The 12,773-nt window shown below is 39.6% G+C and overlaps 1 protein-coding gene across 1 annotated transcript; it reads left to right on the top strand.

Annotated features, from left to right (window-relative positions):
- Window positions 1–4,079: 4,079 nt before the first annotated feature.
- LOC306830728 (lysosomal amino acid transporter 1 homolog) lies at window positions 4,080–9,123 on the top strand. The gene is made up of 8 exons (XM_079354366.1): window positions 4,080–4,271; window positions 4,554–4,895; window positions 5,228–5,357; window positions 5,741–5,828; window positions 6,923–7,032; window positions 7,240–7,341; window positions 7,793–7,978; window positions 8,753–9,123. Exons 2-8 carry the CDS (start codon window positions 4,693–4,695, stop codon window positions 8,867–8,869), a joined length of 936 nt encoding a protein of 311 aa, XP_079210492.1. The 5' UTR covers window positions 4,080–4,271; window positions 4,554–4,692; the 3' UTR covers window positions 8,870–9,123.
- The last annotated feature ends 3,650 nt before the right edge of the window (window positions 9,124–12,773 follow it).

Below are 12,773 nucleotides of genomic sequence, written 5' to 3'. Positions count from 1 at the left end.
CCCCGCCCCCCAGAGGTTTAGCTTATCAACATACTGTAGGAGTGAACTGTTTTATGTTTGTGCATGTGTGTGTGTGTGTTTGTGTGTTTCTTCATTATTTATGCCCTGCAGTATTGCAGCTGTACAGTGCAGAGTGGGAATTAGATTAAGACAGGAGCTGGAGAAAACAGCAACTGAAAAAGACGCTAACATCACAGTGAGGGAAAACACAGACAAGAACCTCTCTCTCTCTCTCTATCTCTCTCTCTTCACTACAGGAGCACTAATGATACAACCGTGAGTAATGAGAATGAGAAAACACGATCTAAGTAGTAAAGCACTAAGTTAAAGATGGTTCTGACACACTGACTGACTTGTGTTGTGCGTGTGTGCCGTGTTAATGCTATGAGTATTTCCCACTAACTATGCGGTTTAATTTGATTTGTCTTACTCTGTTTAACTTCCTTTCCTTTTGGTTTTTTCTCCAACAGGAATGCTGCCATGCACCATTCAAACTCTCAGCTATAATCCAGACCGGTCACACATATTATCCTTTGGGAACCACTGTGCTGGATTCATGGGTGAAACTAATTTGAGTCTCAGACAGGCAAAAAAAAGAAAAATGTCATGAGCAAAAGAAAATCCCCTTTGAGTGGAAGGTCTCTCGACTGTGATTTAAAGTGTTTGTGTTCATGCGTGTGGATGTGTCTCTGCAGGCAGAACTGTGTCAAAATGGCAGTAAACCGGACCCAAAGCAAGGAAGTGTGGCTTTTCTGAGCTCTGACACTCCTGACTGCTGAGACAATTTCCATAGCAGAGAGGGAGAGTGCTGGTCTGAGTCGTGCATTACTGCCAAATTCGCGCAGATTTTCTAAAAATAAATAAATAAATAAAAAAACATTCATTATTCATGACTCCCCGCTGCCTTTTTCCAGCCCAAACTCAGACCCTTTCCCCGAGAGCTGCTCAACACAAGTCTTTGGGTTAAAGCACACACACATGTTGGAGCAAAGAGTGAAGGATCAAAGGAATGCATTCAGTGCATAAAATGTTTTTTTTTTTTAAAGTTACCTGCTTTTAAACATACTCAACTACATGCATGTTTAATATGTTTCTAAGTTTAGAAATCGTCAAGATTTCCCGCTTCCTGAGTATATGGTTTAAATAAGTAATTAAGTGTGCCATTAATTCATGCTGTCGCCTGTTATGTATATTCCTGCCATATTCAGCAAAAGGACATGCAGCGAGATAGAGATAATCTCACTTAAACGGCATTTTGCCATCGTTTCATCAAAAAAACTGACTCGTTACTATAGTTACAAGTTAACACAAGTCACAAGGCAAATGAAATTAAAGACTTTGAATCAAGAATAAAGTCATTACAGGCTGGAAATAAGAAAGCAAAGTCATGTATAGTTTCCATGTGTCCTCCTGCCCTGCAAGCGACAGGCTGCAAGAAAAAGACAGATTTGGTAAGGTAGGAATGAAAGGAAACGGGAGAGAAGAACATGTGTGAATTGCAGTTTCAGAATAAAGATGGCAACATTTTTGCACACACGTGTGATTCAATTATACTGTGTGTGAAAATGTCTTCTTTATTTGAAGAAGAAAAAAAAGCGTGTGTGTGTTTTAACAATCCAGACAGTCTAATTCCTTCCTGGGACATCAGCATCTGTCTGTCTGTGACCTTGAGGAGTGTCACCCCCCCCCCCCCTCCCTCCCTGAATTCACACAAGAGCCGTGAAGCAAACAGTGGATTTCGACTTGGACAGAGAATTAAGAACAGAAATGCACAGAGTGAATGTAAGTTATGCGACTGAACTTGCCTTTCAAGCTCTTGAGAGTACATTCCTCTGTACGCGAGGTGAAGTGGTTGGGGGGGGGGGGGGGGGGGGGGGGGGGGGTGTATTAGAAGTATAGCTGGTGTAAGTGGCCAGTAACTAATGTTTCAACCAAACTTAATAATAGGCTTCTCCTCAAAACTATAGGCTATGACGTGTGGCCGGAGCCTCCAGGTGTAGTCATTCCTTAAAGCAATCTGCTCAGCCTGCAAATACACCTGTTCTCAACGCAGGCTATTGAACCCTCTGATACATTCACATCGAGAGCAACAGCACATGATCCGGGTACCCCATGTACCTGCACTCTCTCCTGAGTGGTCTATTCTTATTTATGTTCATTTACTAAATGTTTTTGGTTTGCCTCTTTTGGAAAGCACATCATTGCCCCGACAAAAGCTTTCGCTTAATCCAGTCAACTTTCCCGACATCTCGGAATGTGGGTGGCAAAGCATGCATTGAGCCCGGCAACGCGTCCCGTCTACATCACAGAATGCCATGCAACATGAAGAAGAAAAACCGCGATTCATTTCAGCACATGCAGCGTCGAACAGCTTACCTGCTCCGTGCATGACTTGGGCACCTGAACTTCGAGTATCTTTGATTCCGTAGCCTATCCTTCAAACCGCGGTCAAGTAGCGGCACATAGCAACACAAATTACCCTTGTTCAGCAGCTCCAAGTTCCCCCACCAGAGAAAGACTTCACCCGCCGCCACCATTGGAAAGCGCGCCATCGCGCGGCCGTTGAGCGCGCGCGACTCAACAGGTGCATAAAGGGAGGGGCAGGTTAGAGTGCTGCCTTCATGTACTTGCGAAAATATAGTGATTTGCACTACTTTTTTTTTTGTGGAAATCTGGTCATGCACTTTTACCTGTGAGGCTAGTAGGCCATAACATCTCTCGTGCAGTAGGCGTAATATTTATTATGCTACCATTTCATGTGCAGTTTCAGCTCATAAGACTTGTTCTTAAAATCCCGAGTAAACAAAATGGGCATGATGCATAACATTGAATGTGCAATATAACAAAGCAAAAAATAAATAAACGTGCAATTAAAATCACGGTGCAATACAATTTAATGTGCGTAATATTCTTCTACGGTGCAATGATACTCAAATGTCATACAGCCCTGAAGACTGCACTGAGTATTGTTTTTTTTCCTCTATACTTCTATTTCGACTTCTTTTATGGACGAACGTGTGATTACTAAGAACACGTGTGATGTTCTTTGTTTTGTTTGTATTGATGCACAGCTAATTGACAACAAAGCGCTTCTATTCCATTGTATTTATTAAAAGAATAAATAACATGAAACAATGAACAATGATTTCTCACCTTACGCCTATTTTCTTGATTACCATCAGCAAGGAGATAGCTCAGAGGGATATATAGATAAAAGCCTGTTTCATTTAACCAGCTGAATAAAACATCAAAGCAACCAAAAAATGATTATAATATTATTAGAGTGACTTTTATCATCAGTAATAAAAGTAGTAGATTACTGGCAAAACAGCACTATTGACATTGTAACAGTGAAAGCAGCACAGCAATCTAACACACTGTATGATATCAAAAAGATGCATATCCTTCACACTATAGTTTTAAATGTAATTAATCATTATGAGCGTATGACAGCCTCATTCATCCATTAAATCGGCTCTGGTAAGGAATGCACTGATGATTCATCTATGTGATCAGTAGGTGGCAACATTTCAACACAAGTCATCCATCTGGATAGGATATGTGCAGTTTCCGGCACACCAGTGTACCGGTATTAAAAATTAGTGGAGGTTCCAAAGACTTCAAAATAAAAGCACAGAACTAGTTCCTTCAAAGTCGTTTTTAGTTAGTAAATGAACATCTTAATTCAGTATTGGGACCTTTAGATTGAAATCAAATCCTAAATGAAAAAACAAAACAAAAAGTAAAGCAGATTTTGAAATTCCTTGGCATGTCTAATTAATGGAAGTTATGTATTGTGTTTTTTTGAAGCACAGGCCGCTGTAATATAATAATGCCATGAAATCATTTCGGATGACTATCTTCTGCCTTTTTTAAAAACTGTATTTCACATGATAGAACTGAATAACACAGATTGTCCTATCTCTTCATGAAAACATTAGTTGTTAGAACTAGTTGAACATAAGCCTTTGTGAGTTTAAAATATACTTTAAATGAATGTCTTTAAAACATTTTGTGCATAATTTGTTGATAAGTGAACTAGGTCTTTGTACAGAAATAATCTGTCAGGGTATTATTTTGAAATTGCTTCACCGGATATAGTAAGGTCATAGGATGTGTTGACACTAGGGACCACGAGCGATGAATGACAACATTGAGAACTAGCTCATCAGTATTGTAATATTCAGACAGGGATGTGTGAGGATGTCGACGGACTTAACGCAGAGCCACAAACCCTCTGTCATCTGTCTGCACTCCTTTTCTCTTCTCCGGTGAGTGGAAGCAAAGAGAGGCGCACAGTTTGTCCATCTCTGTTTGTTAGCATCATCACCCAAGTCTAATGCATCCCTGACAGCGATCTGAACTATTAAAAACAGCAAACGCAGCATACGATTTTACAAATTATTTGGGGAAGTATGGGCATAATGAATATTGTTTTGATTGACTCTAACACTTTTCATTTGCACACACCATCCTGCCTGGTGTCATTGTTGATTTGTGATGTCACAGTGTTCATGCCTGATATTTAGATTATTATTGTTTCTGACTTACAGACTCGTCAAATGACAGAACATGCCATCTGCACAGTTGTATTTGATGAGGTAGGTAGGTGTGTCAGGTGTGCTTCTCGTTGCCAGTGTAAACACACATCTACTTACTATCTGGAGGCCAAGCAGCCTGCTGAACCTCGCGATGGCCACCGCGGGTTTCCCCAGGAAGAGTGTGTACGTGGCTGGAGCTAACGTGACAGTCCCAGCTGTGGGCCGGCCTGTGTGTGTCAACGGGACACCGTGGATCCTGTACCTGCTGGAGGAGTGCGTGGATAATGTGTGGGAGTACTGCAGCGTGGTCATAGGACTGGTATCCATGTTCTGTTTTCTGCTGTCCACTTTACCGTGAGTATGAAAGAAACTGTGATTTCATCGTCTTTACCAAGTGTTAAAGTTTGTGTGAGAACAAGGTGCTCAGTAATAATTTACTCTGAGCAAGTGATTGGACCATGGTTTTCAGTATTATAATTAGGTCCACCCAAGAAGATTTCATGGTTGATTTATTTTTAGTTTGTCATTTTTTAAACATTGAAACGTAATTGGAAATCACACAAATATTGCCAGAAAACATACCACCTACAGTAATAATGTTTTATCTTCCTCTGTATCTTTATGTTTATGAGCATGTGTGATTATGGAAATAATTTGATCTTATTTGTTTTTGTCTAATAATATAGGCAGGTCTATGAGGCGTACAGGAATGGTAAAGTAGAGGAGGCCATGTCTTTTGGCTTCCTTATCTTCCTCTTCAGTGGAGACCTGACCAGCTTTGCCGGCTGCTACCTCACCAGCCAGCTTCCTATCCAGGTAAAAACACACACACACACACCAGATTCGTTGGTTAGCAGCCATCTGCATCGACTGGATGGCCCAAGAAAGTGGAACACAGGGAGAATAAGAAACACAAGGCTTGATAGAGACAGGAATACATACTCACAAAGCAAAAGAAAAAAACAACTACAGGTGATACAAGCATATGTTTACAATGATGATTATAGTCTATGCATCTTTCTTTGCATATACATTGGAGTACAGCAGGCGAACACAATAGCACTCACACATGGTTATTTTCATGCACACACAGTCAAATTAACACTTTGAACTTAACTACCCATAAGAGACATGATGTGAGTTATGTGTCAAAACCTAACATTCTGAATTACCTTTAACGATCCCTTTTTTTTTTTAAGGTTGTCACAGTGGTGTTCTACATCTTCACAGACCTGATCCTCGTCTCTCAGTTTCTCTACTATAAGATCAAGAACAGCTCCAGCAGAAGTAAGCCCTAATAATGTTTCAGCGGTAAAATGCAGAAGGCGAGCGATGGTGTCTTTATGCTTTTTAAGTTAAAAAATATATATATATATCTGAAACTGTAGCTTAATGGAAAGCGTAATCATGTAGAAAGACACACTGTATGCCAAGTTGTTGACTTGTTTGCTTTCTAATTGGAGTTGCATGACCTTCAGGAGGGAAAGCTTGGATGAAGGACACTCAACTGTACGAGAACCTCAGGAATAACCCTTTAGTCACAGGCTGCATACAGAACCATCTAGACCAGGGCTTCCCAAACTTTTCAGCTCGTGACCCCCAAAATAAGGATGTCAGTGACTGGGGACCCCGACTGTACCTGGAGGTGGTTATAACATACAGTGTAATGTGCCTGTCTGAACACCTGTAACACAAAGAAACTACACACAGGCATGAATCAGCCGAATAAAATCATAAAAGTAATTTATCATGTCAGACAGGCGAGAAGCAGAATACGTGTAGGTCCTTTCCATATATAGGCTTTAGCGCTGAGTGGACATACAAAACATAATGAATAGACATACAGGTGTGTAAAAGCAGCAGACATACACATTTTATAAACATTCATTTCATTTTCATTTGAAACAACGATAGGATTATATATTTTTCAAAAAGAGCTACCGTACTTTTGTATATATTTTTACAATCAATCGTTAAATACACAATTTTAGTGTATGTCACCCCCCTCTTGGTGCCCACGGCCCCCTGGGTGGTCATGTTTATATCAATCCTCCTTCATGAGTAAACCAATTCATGAATTATTAACATCATATTTAACATCATGATGTGGGATTATAACGGGAATGGAAAAAAATCGTGTTTCTCTTCTATGCGTGTAGAGATGAACCAGGTCCAGTTAAAGCTGTCGTATATCTGAGTGGTTGACATCAACTAGCTCGTTTATGACTCCTACTCAGTGTAGTGGAATTTGTCAAAACTCTGTCGCCTGTGTGTGATGCTGTGGACTGAGTATCAGCCAGTGCAAATAGTTGGATTTTATTCTTTGGCTTATTTGGACTGTGTTCATCACTCTTTGTTCTTTGCGTTTGTGTGTACCCTAGAGAGCCCTTTTCTGAAGTGGATGTGCTTCACGTGGTGTGGCGCTGCTACAATCATTCTCCTTGCTTTACCCAAACTCATCATCGATAACAGTCCAACTTTAGACACCCAGGTAGGTGGATTGTGTCCACTTTCTACTGTACATATTTGCGTTCATGATTGATTGTGAGGTACTTCATTAGACTTAATGAATATATGATAGTCTCCTTTTTTGTTTTATTTTTTTGGGGGGGGGGATTGCAATTGTTTGGTTACCATTGTAAAGTTGCAACATTTTTGACTCATTCCCCTCTCTTTCTCTCTCTCTTTCTCTATGCAGAGTCCTCCTACCTCTAGATCAGTGGAAATCACCGGCTATATATGTGGATACCTGGCGTCTGTCTTCTACCTTTGCTCCCGTTTCCCCCAGCTCTATAAAAATGTAAGTCAGATGTGGAGTTTATGTTCTTCTCGACGGGAGACCGTGCTCGGGGTCTGATCTAAGGGGGTCCATAGAAAATGATCTTATTGTCTGTTCGTCATAAACACGGACTCTGTTCGTGCGCTTGCAGGGGGAGGCAGGGTTTGTGTGTTTGTATACACACAAAATGTGTGAATTAATGAGAAGCAGAAGTTAAAGACAATAGAGCAGTTGTGCTGGAGAAGCATCCTGGCGCTGATCATCCTGGGATCATTGTAGTCTGTAGACCATGCTGGAGAAACTTCTGGGCGCACACCACACACACACACGCACAAAAACACATATTCCTTGACTTGTGTGAGATATTCAAGTTAGATTTTGTTTGTTGTAAGTTTAGACAAGCCTTCTTTTTAGCAAAAATGTTAGTTGTTACTTCATTGATTTAATGCTGTTTTCTTTGGATGTAATCCAGTTCCAGCGACAGTCCACGGAGGGCACCTCCTACCTGTTGTTCGCCCTGGCTATGATGGGTAACGGGACATACGGATTAAGCGTCGTCGTTGTCCTTCCTGCACTGAGGGGCTCAAGACAGTCCTTCATCATCAAACATCTGGCCTGGCTCATCGGCAGCCTGGGAGTGCTCATACTTGACTTCTTTGTATCCTTTCAATCACAACTCGCAGCCACCAAGCCTATGAAATCTAAAACCTGCACGGGAAAAGATGAAGTACTGTTCACCGCGTTTACATTTGCACACAAGCAAAATGGTTACTGTCTTTGGCTTGTCATTTAAGCTCTTTCATACAGTTCTGATTCACATGTTGGAATGAAATTACAACAGTGTGTTTAAGGTTGCCAATAACATCTGGTTGGTGAGGGGGGCTTTGGCTCAGTTGGTAGAGTCGGTTGGGGAAGGTTGGGCGTTCTCCAGCTCCTGTGGCATCTTGTCCACTGTGTCCATTAGCAAGACACTCAACCACAAATAGCTCCTGGTGCTTCATCAGCGGCATATTCATGTGTTTGAATGGGATGAGTTACTTCTGATGGACACGTTACATTCATTGTAACCTCTGCCATCAATGTGTGAATATGTCAGCGTAAAAGTGCTTTGAGTCGTCAGAAGACTAGAAAAGCGCAGTATAAGCCCAAGTCCATTAACCATAAATTATTTATCTCCAAATTAAGACTTGAGCCAAGCGTTCCCTCTGTTTCCAGTCTTAGGCTATACTAACTGGGAGCAGGTCATAGCCTTGTTTTGGACACTTTAAAGGGGAGACATTGCTGATTTCCTGATTTTCTCATCTAATACAATTGCAAGAAAGGAAACTAGCTAAGAAGATGTCATCTGTGCATTTAAGATGCTTTATCATAACTTCTCATTTTAAAGTTATTCTATGTCTTGTATGTCTTTGTGGAGCCTTAACCTGTTCAGGTGACTCTCCAGTTTGTCATGTACAGGAAGAACAAATCTGCCAAAAGCAGCAAACCACTCAGCATCCCAGAGGTGGAGCCGCTGCTGTGTGAGGAAGTGGAACTATCAATGCTATAGGACAACATCATTTGGATCAAGAGCTGACTGTCAGTCTTTGTTGTTTTTTTGGGGGGTTTTTTTTTATTGATTTACTCTGAACAAGTTCAGGAACAGTACTACACCACACTGTCCACCCAGAGGACTACAGCCCCCGTACGACAGGCCTGCAACCTGAACTGTGAGACCAACCAGCAGCCCATGAGTTGATTAAATCATTGATTAAGTCTCCACTGGGATCCCTTGATTTTGTTTTGCATGGAACAACATTTTTTTTTTTTCTCTCAAAATCTCAATCTCTCATTATCTCAATCTGTCACACCCAAAAGAAAAAGATGTCTTTCCCCAAGTGTCATAGAACAATGAAGTGCCTGTTAGATTAACTATTTTTTGACAGGGTAAATATTGATGGAGAGGATTGCGGTATTATAATTGGTTACATGTTATTGGACTGTTTAACCTGATTTGGTATTTGAGTGGCGTAAACATCCGAGTTTGTCTACAGGGAGCTTTTCCTTCTACCTGAAAGACATTCATTTGACTTCAGGCATGTTATGGCCTCATTCCTAGTTCAAAGGGATGCTGCATTTCTCTGATGTTTTTGCTCCCCTGATAAAGAAGAGACAGTTTGTGCCTTCAAGACTAAACACGGTCCCAATGTGAAAACACTGTATAGTTAAAGTATTTTAATTTGAGAATGGAGTTGAATTCGTAAAAGATTCAGAACTGTGTTTTTTTTCATTTTGTACATTTTCCTATTAAAACTAAAACAGATTGGTTATGCCTTTATAATTGCAATGAGTTGCATTAACAGTTTTTCTTGTAATCTTTCAACTGCTACTGTCCATCTTTCTGACACCCAAAGGCTTTTATTTAAAAACAGACTTGATGGTTAAATGGCTCATTTTAAGACGGATTGAAGAACAGGAAAACTAATAGTGTTTTTTTCGACACTTATTAAAGATGTACAAAACTGGAGGTTTCAGTCTTATCAGGTTTGAAGTAGAAGACACCCTTGTCAAGTCAACTTGTAAATTCACCTTCTTTTAGCTCCTTTAAGGTGGTAAGATGGCGTCAAAGAAGAGCAGAAACAAGAGAGAACACATCCTTGTCCTAGTCATGAGCTCCATGAACACTACCAGTAAACAGACAAATGTTGCACAGTACATTTCTGATGCTTTCCCTCTCCAATAAGAATACCTAACGTACTGATCTGCATTTTTTTCTACATCAGTATCGTACAGATGGGATTATTTCTCCGCAGTGTGTGTAATATGAGCACAGTGCTTCATGTTTCGTAACAGTCCTTCTGTAAACGGAAGGGAAAGTAACCTGAGCCCATTTATTTTGCAGCATCCATCATTTTTTGTTCTTATTTTGGTCATGTGAACTGGTTGGTTCTGGTTTTGGTCCATTATCCATGTACTTTGGAGAAGAAATATTGGAGTGGTCTGTGACACTGGTCTCTCATTTATGGTGCAATCTTATTTCAGCTATAGCTCTGATTAGTTTTCATGGTAAAAATGCGTTCTTTCTTGTTCAGATTTAGAAAAGGTCATTCATGCATTCGTCCCTCTCAGACATTTCCGTTAAGCACTGTACTCTAGTATCAGTGAGGGAAGCATTCATTATCCACACTTTGTACAACATGAAACTGCTTGGCTTAAAACTGCCTCCAGAAGTAACAAGCTCTCAGTTCTCTCATGTTCTCAGTGCTCTTCACTGGTTACCAGTTTAAGAATTCATTTAAAGTTTTGTGTTTTTAAAGCCCTCCGCAGTCAGTCACCATGTTATTTTTGTGATATTTTACCTCATCTGATTTCTGTTTGATCATTCCTTAACCCTGATTTGTGACAAAGGGTCATGGGGTTTGAGATGTTTTGGCCCCTAAACTTTGCATCTCCCTGCCAGAGGATCTCAGATTATGAGCCAATTCTGTGTCCACTTATAAATGATTGCTGAACACTTTCTTTCATCCAAGGGTCCTCTCTTAATTGCTGTGCTTCTTTTTATATTGTCACTTTTATTTATTTTATCTTACTGTGCATTTTTGACTTTTTTATCACTGCCTATGTTTTGTTTGTTTTTTCCCCAGGTATTGAAGTGTTGGCCTGCGTGGCATCTTTTTAAAGATACATTATAAGGAAATTGTATTACTATCTTTATTATTACTATTATTATTACTTTAGGCATTTTTTTTACCTATAGTCTTTGTATATTATTTTTGTATTGCATGATTCATACTTTGATACCTTCTGAGTTATGTTCCAAATGAGCCTGATGTACTTCTAAGCGTAGCACTTAAACCAGCATATTCATTGTAAATATAACTACTGCATACTGTCGCACACTTACCTTAATTGATTATTTTCACTCTGTAAGTTAATGTGTTGTTCAGATGTATTTATTGTATCACATTAAAGCTCCTGTGAGATGTTTTTAGCTGAAACAGACTTCATTCTAATGCACCGTTATGACTTACAAAAGCCAAAAGCTGTATCTATGACGTCTATATAGTAAATAACTGTGTTTTAGTTCAGCGATATCGTCGAGATCTAACGGAAAAATTCTCACAGGAGCTTTAAGACATACGGCCAGTTTTATTTTAAATGTTAGCTCTTGCTTTTCCTCATGTAAAAATGTCATATTTATAATTATAACTGATTATTTATTGTACAAAACTTAAATAAACTGTGTTAGTCTTTGTTTTTTGAATGAGAGGTAACTTTTCCCTTTAAGTATTATGATAGATAGATAGATAGATAGATAGATAGATAGATACTTTATTGATCCTTTATTGAACCTGTGAAGCAGTTAATAACATATCAAGACGAGTACGACAGGGACGGAGCTACTGAATGTGCGGCCACTCGCGTCGGCGCACAGGTTGTGTGTATGTGACACAACAAAGATCCTGATATGATGTGAATGCACACAGAGAGAAAGACTTAAGAACTCATGGTGTCAGTTCCTCCAGTAGTCTAAGCCTATAGCAGCATAACTAGTAGCTGCATTAGCCCTAACTATAAGGTTTAAAGGAATGTTCTAAAAGTACAGAGTGTATGTGCCTCTCGGACCCTGACTGATGTGAATCCAAAGGACAGGCGCCTGATAACTGAAGGCTCTACCTCCCATAGTGCATTTAGAGAGGTATTAGAAGAGGCTGGCATTCTAGGAGCATATGTTCTACTTAATTTTATTCTTCTTAACATGATAGAGGTTCAAAGAATGTGGAAACCATGATTAGTTTATTATTTATTATTTAGTTTTCGTTTCAATCATTCTTATTTATTTAATGACATTTTTCGCACCTACTAAAAATGACGTTGAATATTATGTTGTTTGCATATATTTCAGAATGCCTTGATTTACTCACTTTACTGACTGATCTGTCATAACGAATTGACGTGGGCTAACTGTTAAGCATGTATAGTTCCATTATTGGTTGTAACTCATTTTTAACAGTAGGCCTATTCAAATGTAATGTAGTCGAGCTGGCTGAAGTATGATTCTAAATTCAAACCAGGGGCAATGGATAGTATTTGTGAAAAATGGATAAACAAGGGAATCACAGCAATATGCACAACAATTGATCGGGGCAAAATTAAAAGCTTTTAAAAACTGAAGAGGGAATATGGATTGGAGGATTACGACCAGTTTAAGTATTACGAAATTACAGACTTCTTTGAGAAAGAAATAAAACCAGATGTTCCTCAGGAGCTGAACAAAGTAACCATAACACTATGTAATGCATTTAGAAACAATACTGAAAAGTGGTTTCAGCACCGTACCAGGGTCTGGAGAAGAACAGAGGAACTTATACATAAGAGATGGATGGGTATACGAAGGTAAAATACCTAACTGAGGAGGACTGGTTTAACACAATGTGATGTACAGAAAACCACCAGCTCTAGGAGGTGGAGAT

This window comes from Symphodus melops (genome assembly GCF_947650265.1).
Source record: "Symphodus melops genome assembly, chromosome: 10".
Taxonomy (NCBI): Eukaryota; Metazoa; Chordata; class Actinopteri; order Labriformes; family Labridae; genus Symphodus; species Symphodus melops.
Note: the sequence above shows the minus strand (reverse complement) of the source record. Positions and strands in the feature narration are given on the sequence as shown.